This window comes from Embiotoca jacksoni, unplaced genomic scaffold (assembly GCF_022577435.1).
Source record: "Embiotoca jacksoni isolate LCO1_2020_lvr unplaced genomic scaffold, fEmbJac1.0.p SCAF_26, whole genome shotgun sequence".
NCBI lineage: Eukaryota > Metazoa > Chordata > Actinopteri > Embiotocidae > Embiotoca > Embiotoca jacksoni.
In genome coordinates, this window is record NW_027185377.1 from 1133659 (window position 1) to 1146989 (window position 13331).

The 13331-nt window shown below is 43.6% G+C and overlaps 1 protein-coding gene across 1 annotated transcript in view; it reads left to right on the forward strand.

Annotated features, from left to right (window-relative positions):
* The first annotated feature begins 8035 nt into the window (after window positions 1–8035).
* aatkb (apoptosis-associated tyrosine kinase b) overlaps window positions 8036–13331 on the forward strand; it is a 46729-nt gene continuing 41433 nt past the window's right edge. Inside the window, exon 1 of the mRNA XM_069159934.1 lies at window positions 8036–8620. Coding sequence (XP_069016035.1) covers window positions 8545–8620 — 76 coding nt within the window. The 5' untranslated portion in view covers window positions 8036–8544. The remainder of the gene's footprint in view (window positions 8621–13331) is intronic.

Sequence of the window (13331 nt, forward strand, 5' to 3'; positions counted from 1 at the left end):
CTAGACTCCGCCACTCTCACTCTACAAGTTCTGAAGAGAAACTCCCTCCGACAATATTACACCATAATTGGAAAGAAAATAAAAATAAAATCATTACCGACCAGTCACAATTTACTCTCCTCCTGCTTCCAATCTCCCCCCCCCCCCCCCCCCTCCATCTCTGGGCCTCTTATATTATGCAGGAAGGATGCAGCCACCGGTGGCCTTGCGCCTGTCTCCCCAGCGGACCCGTTCTCCATTAAAACTTGGCTCCCGCCGCTGCTGCAGACAGGCCGCGTCTCCCCAGACGTACGGCAACCACAGCCCACAAGATGGGGGGGTGAAGTGGAGGTCAGGCACCCTTCAATGAGGTTGAACCGGAGGCCGGCGTTGTTGGCACGGAGCTTTGAAATTATTCATGGCTCGCGGTGGATCCGGAGTTTGTCAGAGATATTTCAGATGTGGAAAAACTTCTGTGCAAGTTATTTCTGCACCGGTGCTGCAAGATTTCATAAATAACTGAAGACGGTGCAGCTACAGTTCAGCAGCATCTTAACAGCCACAACAGCACTTATTTTTATGTTTATATATGTATTATTTTATTATATATTCTTTTCTCAAGGTTAGCTGTCAAATACACCGATAGATACTTTATTCAGGTTTCCAGTAGCTCAAACATATAAAAAAGGTTTAAAAGACGGGACAATAAAATAAACAACCAATAAAAGTCAGTGGTAATAGTGGTTTAAAAACAGAGCTGAGAACAGAAGGATTACTAAAATAAACCCGTCAATAAATAAACAGATGTCGAAAAAAGTGTTGCTTATTATTGTTTACAGTTCTAACAGTGAATCGGTTCGTAACAGACAAAAAAAAAATCCCACCAGAGCTTCATGTTTTTTTGTCCATCCATCAACTGGAAATTTACTGTATCTCCTGCAGTATGTGCTCAACCCACTATCACGGTGAAGTGTGAAATAGACACGCCTGCCCACTGCAGCAAAACGTGAGATAGCCACGCTTTGGGCTGTCTAGGCGTGAAAATTACACGTTTTTGTAAGTGTGAAACTTACATGACCAATGTTTCCTAACCCCAACCATGTTTTTTTGCCGCTATCCCCAACCATGCGTATTTGCAAAACGTTTAATTTTCCCGTAAATCACGTGGCTCAAAGCACGCAGTAGGTTTCATTTTCATCCACTACAGGAAAACGTGTAACTTTCACGCCTTTGGCAGCTCAAACTGTGGCTATCCCACTTTTTTGCTGTAGTGGACGGGCGTGTCTATTTCACGCTTTGCTGTGATACCGGACTGCAACAATAAATCTAACGATACGTTTTTCACAGAAAATAACAACCCTCCCTCTAGATCGGTGCTGCTGCCTCACATTTCGTACCAGTCTGCCGTGCGGCGTGTATCTACAGCAGATATGAACACACAGCTAGTGCACAGCATCCTACATAAAGTGTATAAAAATACAGCAGAACACAATAACATAAAAATAAAGCAGTATGAAACAGGAGCTGTAGGTTCATACACAAAAATATAACTCAAAAAAAGCACAGTTCATCTCAGTGCCAAGTTCAAAGTCTGCCAGGTTGGAGCAGAGGATCAAACAACCTGCGTACCTGCACACAGGTCAGTTTAAAACTGCTGCTCATGTCTGTTTTTATTTCAAGTTTCAGATTTCAGATTGCATCCCTGCATCATCCCTCCGTCCCAACAGTAACAAGCAGTGTGTCAGAAGAGTGATGAAGGTAACGATCTTATGATGTAATTTCTGAAGATGGACACGAGACAATTTGGTTTGAAGTCTCAATGTAAAAATGTCTTCTACAATTATTTGATAAGATTGTAAACAACTTTGACCCACATTCATGTTCCCTCCTCAGGATGAATTATAGCAGCTTTGGTGATAACTTTCCATCAGCTAAAGTTCAACACTTTACTAATGATTTTCCCATCAGCCTCAGCTGTGATTTCTGTTTGGTGCTAATTAGCAAACATTAGCGGGCTAACGTTGCTACACTAAAAGTGGGAACTTGGTAAATGCGGCAGGTGTGGCAGCTTCAGTTTTCCACAACCCCGTATTTGCATTAGGGTTTGCTTAGCCACTATGAAGGGTGGACCAATCAGTGGCCAGCGTTGGTGGTTAAGTGCGATCGACTTTTCTTTTTTTTTTTCCGTAGTGGACAAGGCGTGTTCATTTCACGCTTTCCTGTGATACTGTCGAACAATGCTGTCGAAACCAGAAATGAGAATGCTATTTCCAGGACATGCTAGGCTTCACAGAAACGTAATCTTTTACCATGTAGGTGTCTTCACTATTACGCTCTTCTGAAAGCTTTGCACCGAAGACGATTATTTAAACGGCCTCCTAACATCTGTTGTCACCCTTCAAAGGCGAGTCAGCGCAGAATAAGAACCTCAGATGTTCTGGAGAAGTTCAAAGTGTCACTGCTGTGGTGAGAAAATCACTGTTTCAGCCGATGAATCCTTTTCAGAGCGACGGGCCAGACTCCCCGCCAACATCCCTAAAGCCCAAGTAATCAGGTTTTTCTGCCCGTACGCCACGCGCTCACAAACAAGTGCTGCAGGGCAGAGAAACAGGCACTCTGCAAGGAAGAAGGAAACAAAGTCTGGTGCTTCACGGTTATATAACTCGGCTGCGTGCCAACATGTGTTGTTTAAATAACATGTGAGCAGTGAGAGTCTTCTGTGTGTACGTCAGAGATCAGCCGGCCTGGACATTTGGCTGGATTTCTTTTTTGAATGTTTCGTGTGTAAGTTTATTCCCCGCAGACGTTGTTTATAGAAGACCGAGTCGACAGGTGCGATGAAGCTCGATGAAGATCGATGAAGCTCGATGAAGATCGTCGGACTGTGTGGAGTCGCTCCGAGTTTGATTCCCGCTGTGCATCAATCCAGATATCTGCCGTTGTGATTTGTATCCGAGGTTCTTTAAATGCAGAGCTTTCAGTTTGGAAAATAATTTAAATTTTCAAAAAGCACAGCAGCTGTGCAGCTCGCCAGTGAAGCACAACTAATGAAGTGTTTGGAAGAGACTACAGCAGAACAGATGGAAATCATTGCAGACACGGAGGAGCACTGTGCTGCAGATTAAAGGGTCAGTTCACCCAAACTACAGCCACTGCTTTTGGTTTTATATCAGCACCTTTCGTACAGAACTTACGTTTTTATTTTTGTTAATTGTTGTTCAGGAATCGTTTTTAAATTACATTTAACTGCTGGGCTAATGGACATTTTTAGGGGTTCATCCATGATGTTTGTGGAGTCACTACATTACCAAAAGTATGTGGACACACACCTTTGTGCTCTTTGGCCTGAGGCTGTTTTACCTGGTCTTCCCTTTGTGTTGATACCAGCTCGTTTCTTTTATTAAAACACAACCAGTTACCATTTTGAAGACTTTCGTCTTTTATTTTCTCCATCTAATCATGTGGAGAATTCTTAAAGTTTTTAAGGGATATTTCTTTGGAAAATCAATTGTCAAGACAAGAAATTTCTTAAATTTCCCTCTGGCCTCGTGATGGAAGCAAAGAGTGAAGTTTTAAAGTCTTCCCTGTGTGTGTGTGTGTGTGTGTGTGTGTGTGTGTGTGTGTGTGTGTGTGTGTGTCCTCTGCTTTTCAGATCCAGTGAGCTGTTTTTGTTGAGATGTTTTGTTGCATGTAAAACAGTTTGATATTCTTCCGACTGATAACGTAGCGTGACTCCCACACGTCACTGGAGAAGCGTGTTGCTGTCAGTCCCGCTGCTCTTTGTGAGAAAGTCTGCGGCGTGAAGAAAAGTGTAATTAATCCCATTAAGATCCTCTAAAACTGGGCGGTGAAGGAGTCGTCCGACGAGCCTCAGAGTTTATAATTGAAGCTGACTCTGTAAAGACGTTTTCAGCCGAGGCGTCACATTAAACAGACACACGTTAGCGTGGTGGATTAGCACCGCAGAGGGTGACACCACGGCGCTGTGCAGCATGTAAATAATAAGTTATTGGATCGGGGATTTTTCCCTGATTCCAGAAACACTGCAGGAAGAATGGATCCACAGAGGAAGAGGAGCAAAGAGAGAGGAAGAGCGCACAGCATGCTGGGAGGTCCCAACCTGACAAACAAAAGTCTTACTGATCAAGAAGAAGAAGAAGAAGAAGAAGACACCTGGTCCTCCAGAGACAGAGCACATGATTGTAGAAACAGTTACAGGTGTGAAAGACATATTGGACACATTAACAGGAGAATCTGACTGACACATGTAGGGCTGACTGAGCCCTGAAGGGGGCAGTAACATAACAATGAAAGCTGCTGATAAACACCAGAGAAGAAGAAGAGGAAGATCATTCCAGGAAGTGGCAGTTCTCCAGCAGTTCACATATGTTTTAACACTGGATGATGAAACTGTACAGAAATGAATGAAGGTGAACAGAAAGCTTCTTCTTCTTCTTCTTCTTCTTCTTCTTCTTCTTCTTCTTCTTCTTCTTCTTCTTCTTCTCTGTGACTTTGTCGCCCCGTCATGTCTGCCTGCAGCACTCAGAGGTTTCGCCTTCTTCTTCCTTTTTGTTTTAAAAGTGTACTGATGTTCTGCCTTCACATGTTCACCGTGTAAATATTTCCCTGAGTTTGTCCTGAAGGTGTCCTGAAGTACCTGCAGTCTTCCAGAATTGTTTTGATTTTGACCACAAGGTGGCGCCACAATGTGAGCAGCACAGACAGACAAGTGGCGCTGCAGGTGATGAAGGCTCGTCCACAGCACTGGACCATGTGACTAAAGCAGAGGTGGATGGAGTCGTTGGTAGTTGTGTTGCCTGAGAGGCTCTGGTGAGGGAACAGATGTCCGCAGATCACACGGACTGGAAGAGCTTTACAGATGTGCACTGACAGACATCTGTGGCTGCTTTGAGTTGAGACGTGGGAACACGCTTTACACCTGCAGGTCCTCCACACCTCCAGGACACCGGTGCTTCAGTTTTTACAGCTTTTTTTTTTTACTGCAGCAGAGATCGTATATTAAACGTTTGAAGTGATTTTGAAAGCCTTTGTGAGCTCCTCAGGAACAATTTAACGCAGTCTTGTTTTCACCCCGACCACAAAGCTCTCTTTATCCAACACTCTTCTGACGTTTTTATTTTACAAAAGTAAAGGATTGTATAAAATGCTCTCGCTCTGTAGAATAAAAGCTGAGATGAGCCCCTCGGTGTCGGAGTGGATCTGAGTCCTCCTCGAAGGCCCCACAGTGAAACCGGAGAGCAGGAACTGACCAGGGGCCCTGGAGGGAGCTGTTAAACCCGGGCTCACAGCCGTCCTGCATTATTCTGCATCTCTCATCCCAAAAGGCAGAAAACATCCAGCATGATTAGATCTGCGTGAAGCTCCGGGTCTTTTTAAAAACATAAAGAAACACTGATGTTAACAGGAATCTTGTCTCATTTTCATGTCAGATCAATGAAGCGTCTTGTCTGTCGGTGCTTTTTTTTTTTTTTTAAATCCATCTTTCTCCTCTCCTTTCTGTTTCCAGGGAAACCGCAGATATGCACAACCACACAATGTGTATCAGCGAGTTGAATGTGACGCGGTGAGACACTGAAACAGGAGGAGGAGGAGGAGGAGGAGGAGGAGGAGTGCAAAGATTTTAGGAGGAATATTCCTGTCAGAGAAATCAAAAGCCCCAAAAATAGGAAAAGATAGACGGTGCTCTTCCAACGTCGAGCGCACGTCCTCCGTTGCTTCTGGTTTCAGCGTCGCTACGGAGAAAAATCACATTCAGTGGAGCGTCGAAGGCCGAAGAAGTTAAAGACGTAACTTAATGTGAAGGTTACATCCTGTTTCCTCTTTTAACGCCTCCACAGGTTCATTTGTAAATACAATTAATTCATAAATAGTTTAGTTTAAACTCACAAGCTTGTGACAAAATTAAGGAGCGACATGTTTAGACTGTGCTCTCCATCTTCATCATCATCATCATCATCATCATCATCATCATGGAAACTTCTCCTCAAAGCTGTGAAGCTGAACACAGATCAGGTTAAAATGAACAATCTGCAATTCTCTGATCAATAAAATCTTTAAACATATGAATAATATATGAGAAGAGAGTAATCAGAATCAGAAACCAGAACCAGAACCAGGTTCAGGGTCTTTTCTGTGCTGTGGTTTGGTTTATGAGGACTAGTCCGTCCACTAGTCGGGTTGCCATGGCAACAACAGGAGGGTGATCAGGTTCACCCGGACCTCCCTCTGCCCTTGTTTTCCAGCTCCTCCCGGGGGTACCAAAGACCTCTCTGGCATGTCCTGGGTTCTAGGTCTGCTCTGGGTTCTCCTACCCAGGTCTTCAGAGGACCAGTTCCCCGTCCCGGGTGTTGAGGGTGTACCGGTCCTCTCAACACAGAACAAACACATGAAGACAACAGACCAAAGGCTTTAATGACACTGACTTTTTTCTTATTTGTCATTGCAGAAGTGTTTTCAGTTAAATGGATGTGATCTGGACCGGAACCTTCTGGAGAGACACCTGGAGCCAGATCACACTCTGATGGCACCGAGGAACCGAGGAGGAGGAGGAGGAGGAGGGATGAAGGTAGGACAAAAAGATCCTGCCAGAACCAGTCTGAACAGGAAGTTTGTTGAAGGAACAAAATCACTCAACAAATGTACATTTGCATGTTCAGATTATTTCAGTCACGTTTTGTATCATAGAAAATCCATCATGGACCACATCTGTTGACGTTTGAGAGTCAAAGTCTTTTACAACTTCAAATGCTTTTTTTTAGTTCCTTTTCAAAATACTAGATCATGTCTGTTTAACGTCCATCAGTCCAGACTCACCGAGATGGGTTTAATGTCATTTGTGTTGTACTTCACTACTGCATTTTTATTTCGTACTTCTACTCTGCTCAGCTGTGGCCACTTAGAAGATCCATATTTAAAACAAAACCTGATGTGAACAGTTTGTGAGGAAAAACTACAGAAAAACAACAAAATGTAGCTTTTTTTTAAAATTGTATTTTATTCCGTCCGCTTTATGGATGTTTTTTATTTTTTATTTACTTTATGTAAATAAAACAGTGACTTTTACTTTAGTGGATTTGAGGCATTTCTTCTGTATGATAGACTCACTGTTAGACGTGATGTCGAGCTCACTTGTGGAACAAAATCCGAGTTTTGAAAACCCTCCGTGAGCTGAGTGAGCGGGGAAGAAAACGCTTGAACAAGAAGTTAGAACATTCGTAAAGATGCTTTCACCATCTGAAACAGTTTTGAATCTCGTTTTGTCGTCCTCCGTGCTGTACGTGTTGAAGCATTGCGACTATATGCATCTGTAAATAATGAATGATACATTACATAACTGTTCATCCGTGCAACGTGGGTGCACAACGAGAATAATCTGACAAAGACGGGGATTTTATGCCCAGACGGATCTTTTTATAAAAAAAAATAATTCCTGGTTTTGGCAATTCTGTGTCTCAGCATGAAGAATTACAATCAGACGCACAAAGAAAAGTTGGCTGCCAGCAATCTGATGGGAAGAGAGGGGGGGAGGTGAAGGAGGAAGAGGATGATGGATGCTGTCAGGGGTGGGGGAGGGGAGGGCAGGGAGGGGGGCTCATCCTACATGTATGAACAGTAGGATTAGAGTCCCACATTGTATGCCTTTCCACGGTGTTACATCACTGGAGGTTTGTGTGTGTGTGTGTGTGTGTGTGTGTGTGTGTGTGTGTGTGTGTGTGTGTGTGTGTGTGTGTGTGTGTGTGTGTTATCTCCGGTGAGGCTGGAGAGGACTCAGCTGCAGGATCCAGGTAATGATGCAGCAGCTTCAAGCTTGAAGGTTTAAAGATAAATTAAAAAAAATTGTCTTTTTCGCTGCAAAAATAGTTCCTCACTCCCTCATCTTCCACTCATCTACTGTACATGTCTGTCAGCTGAACATGCTCCGGCAGCACAGTAGCCTATCCACAGCCTCCCCCGCCCCCTCCCCCCTCCCTCCCTCCTACAGACAGGGCGCAAAAAAAACCACACAAAAAACGCTCCATAAATTCTATTTGGGCGCATTACCGAGCAAGATGGCGCTCTGGCTGTCAGCACCTCGGACAGCTCCCAGCATCTCCGACATAGAAAACCGAGCCTTTTGATTTGTTTGGATTTATTTTTTTGCGTAGGATGTCACGTGCGTGATCTGGGTCGGAGCTCTCAGATGATGTGACCGCATCCAGGTGCCAAAAAAAAAAGAGGAGGAAATTAAAAATTCAACTTAACTGCTTTTAAAAAGGACTTTGTCGCTTCTCTTTCTCTTCTGCAGCGACAATCTGGGAGTTAAAAAAAAGGAACATTTAAAATATAAACGAACCCTGGCCTGTGGTGACTTTTACACCGGAGGAGCAGCATCTGTCTTAATTCATCCCCCCCCCCCACCACCACCACCTGGTACGAGGAGACATGGAGGGACGCTTTGTGAAATCACCGGGGGCCGGTTCGGAGAGGAGGAACGGAGCTGCGGTCAAGAAATAGTGCTGCCTACAGTCCGAAGAGCCCCGCAGTGTTTCCCTCGGTTTGGTGAAGATGTTGGCGCTCCTGGTGACCGTGTCTTCGGCTCTTTTCAGCCCCGGCTTCGCCTTCAGCTCCCATTTCAGCTCAGGTGAGCCGACATTCCGCCGCTGACACCCCGAATAAACGCTGCCGGTGCGCTGCTCTGACGATACTCCTCATAGTCCCTGAAAAAAACCAAAAAAACCTATTTGTTGTCATTAAACGGCTCCACGCGCTCTGACAGAGCTTCAAGCTATAGAAATGATGTAATCTTTCACATCTGGGGTTGAATTTGTTGTGTGTGTGTGTGTGTGTGTGTCGTTGCATGTGTGTGTGTGTGTGTGTGTGTGTGTTGGAGTGTCAAAAAGATCAGCTGCAGTTTAAAGGTGCAGCCAGTATAACGGTGAGGGGGGTGTGGGTGGGTGTGGGTGGGTGGGGGAGTTGTGGGAGAAGAGGCTTCCTCTAATTGGAGCAGGAGCATGTAGCCCCAGTTATCCAATTAGTGCCTAAAACAGAAGAGGATTATGGGAGAACAGTGAATGGAGGCAGATTGCCTTAATTTTCAATAATCAGGAAAATCACTGGAAACCAAATGCTTGTTGTTGTTGTTGTTGTTGTTGTTTTTTATTATTATTTATGATGCAGCATTAGCAGCTTCCTAGCCTGTCATTCAGGTGGTTTCTATGGCAACCCAAAGGTGCAGCAGTCTGTGGCTTTTTTCTCATTTGGTTTCTGACGGTGGATTATAGAGTGATGTTGTTTTTTTTCCTGCAGTGTCAAAGCACTTTTCACCTCTTCTCTGTTTCTATTGGTTTTTTTTGTTTGTTTGTTTTTTTTTAGGTGCGGCGTTTCGTTTAAAACTTGATGTGGACGTTGTTTGTCTTCCGAATAAGTAGGTCTCAAAGAATTTCTTGCACCAGCCGCATCGGTTTCATAATGCCTTCCTGCCCTTTTCAAAACACATTAAATGAACTGCATAAATCTCCTCCCTTCACTCCGGCGCTTTATCCTCTGCAGCAGTTGTTTTTTACCAGATGACAATATGAGAAGAAATATATATTTTTTAATTCTTCATCTTTAGTTCTCCGTTTGTTTCAGAGCAGAAACCAGAATCTGTTTTTATTTTCTGTAGAAATTAATTTAACTAGATGATATTCTGATCCCAGTTTTTTTTATTTTGAGCTGAAAAAAATAAAAATGTGATTACATCTTTTTTCCCAAATCGGTGTAAAATTCGGAGCGAGCGGTGTTACTTTGTCTTGAAATAGCCTCGGATCATTTTTAACAACAATATTCAGCTCTGTTTATGGACTCCACAACCTCACCAGATTAAACCACATGAACATGAACACAGAAAATAAAACCTGTAGATTAGCTGTTGTAGCTCACGTCATGGGGATCCACCGCCAGGGAAATAATGTTGGCCAACGAGAAAACCGGCCGCACGCTTGTTTGTCGATGTGACTGTAAATATTTAAGATATTTTGTGGCTTGATTTACACACATATTCCCCAAGAGTAGTGATCAGTCCTATGCTGTTACTGGTGATTTTGATGAAAGGATGAGGATGTGAGGATGTGAAAACTGAGGGAGGGGAGGCACAGAAGTGGCCTGACGGAGCTGAGAAATGTTGGGCCTTCCTGACTGTGATGACTGCTGCGTAAGGAGGCGGCTGTAGAGATGACATCACAGTCCAGAGAGGGCCGGGCTTTGGTATCAGTGGGGGTTGATTTTACTGGCAGTGCTGGCTGCTTTCCCGTGCAGGCCTCAGGTTATCCATTTCACATTTCTCAGTGGGCTCCTGGCTGCGCATACAGCAGCAGTCTAATTATATGGACACAAGACAGAAAGGGAAAGCGGGACGCGGTGGGTTTGAACGCCCCGGAGGACCTTTCTCTCTCCAGGCTACCGGTAAACTACCAGGTTGAGGTTCGGGAGGACGCGGGCGGGGAGCCGGAGGAGCAGGTAAACCCCGAGGGAGAGGGGCCGTGGACGTCGGGAGTGGATCCAGGCAGGTTTGTGTTGCTCTTTGCACCTTCACGCAGAGAAAAAAAAAACAAGGTTACAGGATTAGATCTGACGGTGATGCTTTGACTGACAGGGAGACACGCGCAGAATAAATTACAAGCTGCTGGCAAAACCCGAAGAAGCTGAGGGCAAGAAGCTACGACTGTGAACTGGATTCGTGCCATTTAGAACTATTGAACAACCTCTAAAAGCTTTCTCCTCTGATCTACACCTCGAAACCTCCTGTTCAGGAACAACCCCCCAACGCACCCACTCATCTGAGGGGTTGTCTTAAGTTGTGATCGTCCACCGGCAGGAGTTGTTGTTTTTCTTTTTTTCTGTTGTTCTGTGGAAAACATAATCATTCCCGCACTGAAAGGCCCGGAGAGTCTTAAGTGAAGCTTCTGCAGGCGAGCTTCTGATTACTAATAGCTTTCTGCACTCAGAGCGAGCCTCTTTGTCTGTGTGTGTTTGTCTGTAAGGACACTGAAGCATAATCTCCTCTGATTGCACAGAACCTATTTTTTATTTATTTTTTTTTTTTTTTGCTTGTTTCGAAGGAAACCAGCAGACTCATCCGTCTCCACCTCTGATCATAATAATACCTTTCAGTTGGGATTAAGGTGAATTCCGGTCAACCTCAGGTGCTTGTAAACACACTCCACATGGCTTAATGCAACACAAAGACAGTATCACCAAACACTTTGCCCCGCCTGACTCTGCTTTCATGATCTATAAACGGTTTTCGGTTTCATGCTCTTACATATCTCGACAATCGTTCATCCCATCTGCTTCAAACTTGGTGGGGGTATTGCTCACGATGCGAGGATGTGCATGAGCGAATGTGGTGCAATATAGACTTGTGACATGTTTAATATTAATAAACTCTGATAAACAGGCGAAAAGCTGGATTCAAATTCTCTGTAAATAGATTAATTGGTAAAGCAGCTAATAATTTCAGTCCTACAAAGAACCAAAAGTCTATTGTGTATCATTTTGCTTCCTTCTCTTGGGGGCAGGATAGAAACTCTTATAGTCATCTCTGTGGATTTAGACTTGCAGCAGACATGCTGAATAAAAAGAGTCATGATGATTCGAAGTCCTCATGGAGGTACGAAGGCACGCTTAATGAAATAATAATAAGATGTAATTCCTCATTGATCCCTGAGGGAGATTTTCTTCTTGTTTGCATCGCTGCGCGGTGGACAGGGTCACCCGTAATGCAGCGGCAGAAGGAACTCGGCGTCTTGTTAGAGGCCACTTTGGCTTCCTGTTGAAAGATATCTCTGGCCGCCTCCCTGCTGCCAAACAGAGATGCACCAGCGTGCAGACAAGAGGCGCTGTGTTGGCCAACAATCTGACTGCTGCTCTGAAACTAAAGGGAGGATTCATCTTAATCCAGGGGTGTGTGGGAGGTTTGGACCACCTACCGTCTGAGACCCAGAGATGGTGCCACAGTTAATTAAAAGTGTCACGGTGCCAAAGAAGCTCCCGTTTCATACCCGGGCGCTGCCAGGAAATGACCTTTTGTTAAATATCAGTTTGTCCCAACGCAGTAGGACTTTTAGAGGGCAGGATTAGACTCATCTCTGGTGTACGGTGACAGGCTATTAGTGAGAGGAAGGTGATGCTACTCATCGAGTTTTGTAGATGCTTAACTTTGGACTTTGGACCTCTAACATACTGTCATTGTAATGGTTTAGATTTAAACTACTTTCATTTTGTGCTACTTTATACTTTCACTCCACTACATTTAAGAATTACTGTTAAAGATTCAGATTTTAACGTAGAAAAAATATGACCATGTCTTGTTATGACACGTCATAAAAATGTGTCGTCAAAGATTAAACTACTAAACGGTGCGTTTACTTAAAATTCTGTTTACAGCAGCTGAAATTTCAAGGAAAGCTGCTGCTGCTGCACAGAGTGCTGGTCATCTGTTTATTAAAGTTTATTAATATTGGATGTATCGCGTGTCCAAATCGCATCAAATTTGACAGTACACATCCTCGAATACTCAGCAAGTCACACACCAAGTTTGAAGCAGGTGGGACAAACGGTTGTTGAGATATGTGAGGGACAAACAAACAGATATTTTAGTATGCTTGATGAATGTTTTTAGATAGATAGATAGATAGATAGATAGATAGATAGATAGATAGATAGATAGATAGATAGATAGATAGATAGATAGATAGATAGATAGATAGATAGATAGATAGATAGATAGATAGATAGATAGATAGTTACTTTATTAATCCCCAAGGGGACTTTTTTTTTTCTCGCTACAGCAGCATTTATAGATACAGGAAAGCAATAAAATAACAGTAAAAAATATTAAATATAAAAATGCACAGTATATACAATAAATAGACTAAAATAAAATAAATAATTAAATTCAATTAAAACTAACTAAACAATAGTGCAAAGTTAGTTTAAAAAAAAAAAAAAATTTAAACAAACAAGAAAAACAGACAACGGTGTTATTGTTGTGATGGATTTTTGTGATGGAGCCCACATTTAAACACTGCCACAAGTTTTGACTCCACTTTTACTACAACAGCAGTGTGTCATCTTCTAATCCTCCCATCGATCGTTAATGTACATATTTCCAGAGTTTCGGGCTTACTCCTGCTCTGATTCCTGATGCAGGATCTCGGCAGTGACTAATGGGCTGTATGATGGAGTGTGACACCCATCACCTGTTCAGATCTCTGTGCTGCTGCTGCTCCACCCCCGGGCCTGGATGCTTGTCTCTGCAGCTCCTGATGAGGGCTGTTAAATTTCACGGCTGATCAGAGAAATTGTGATGT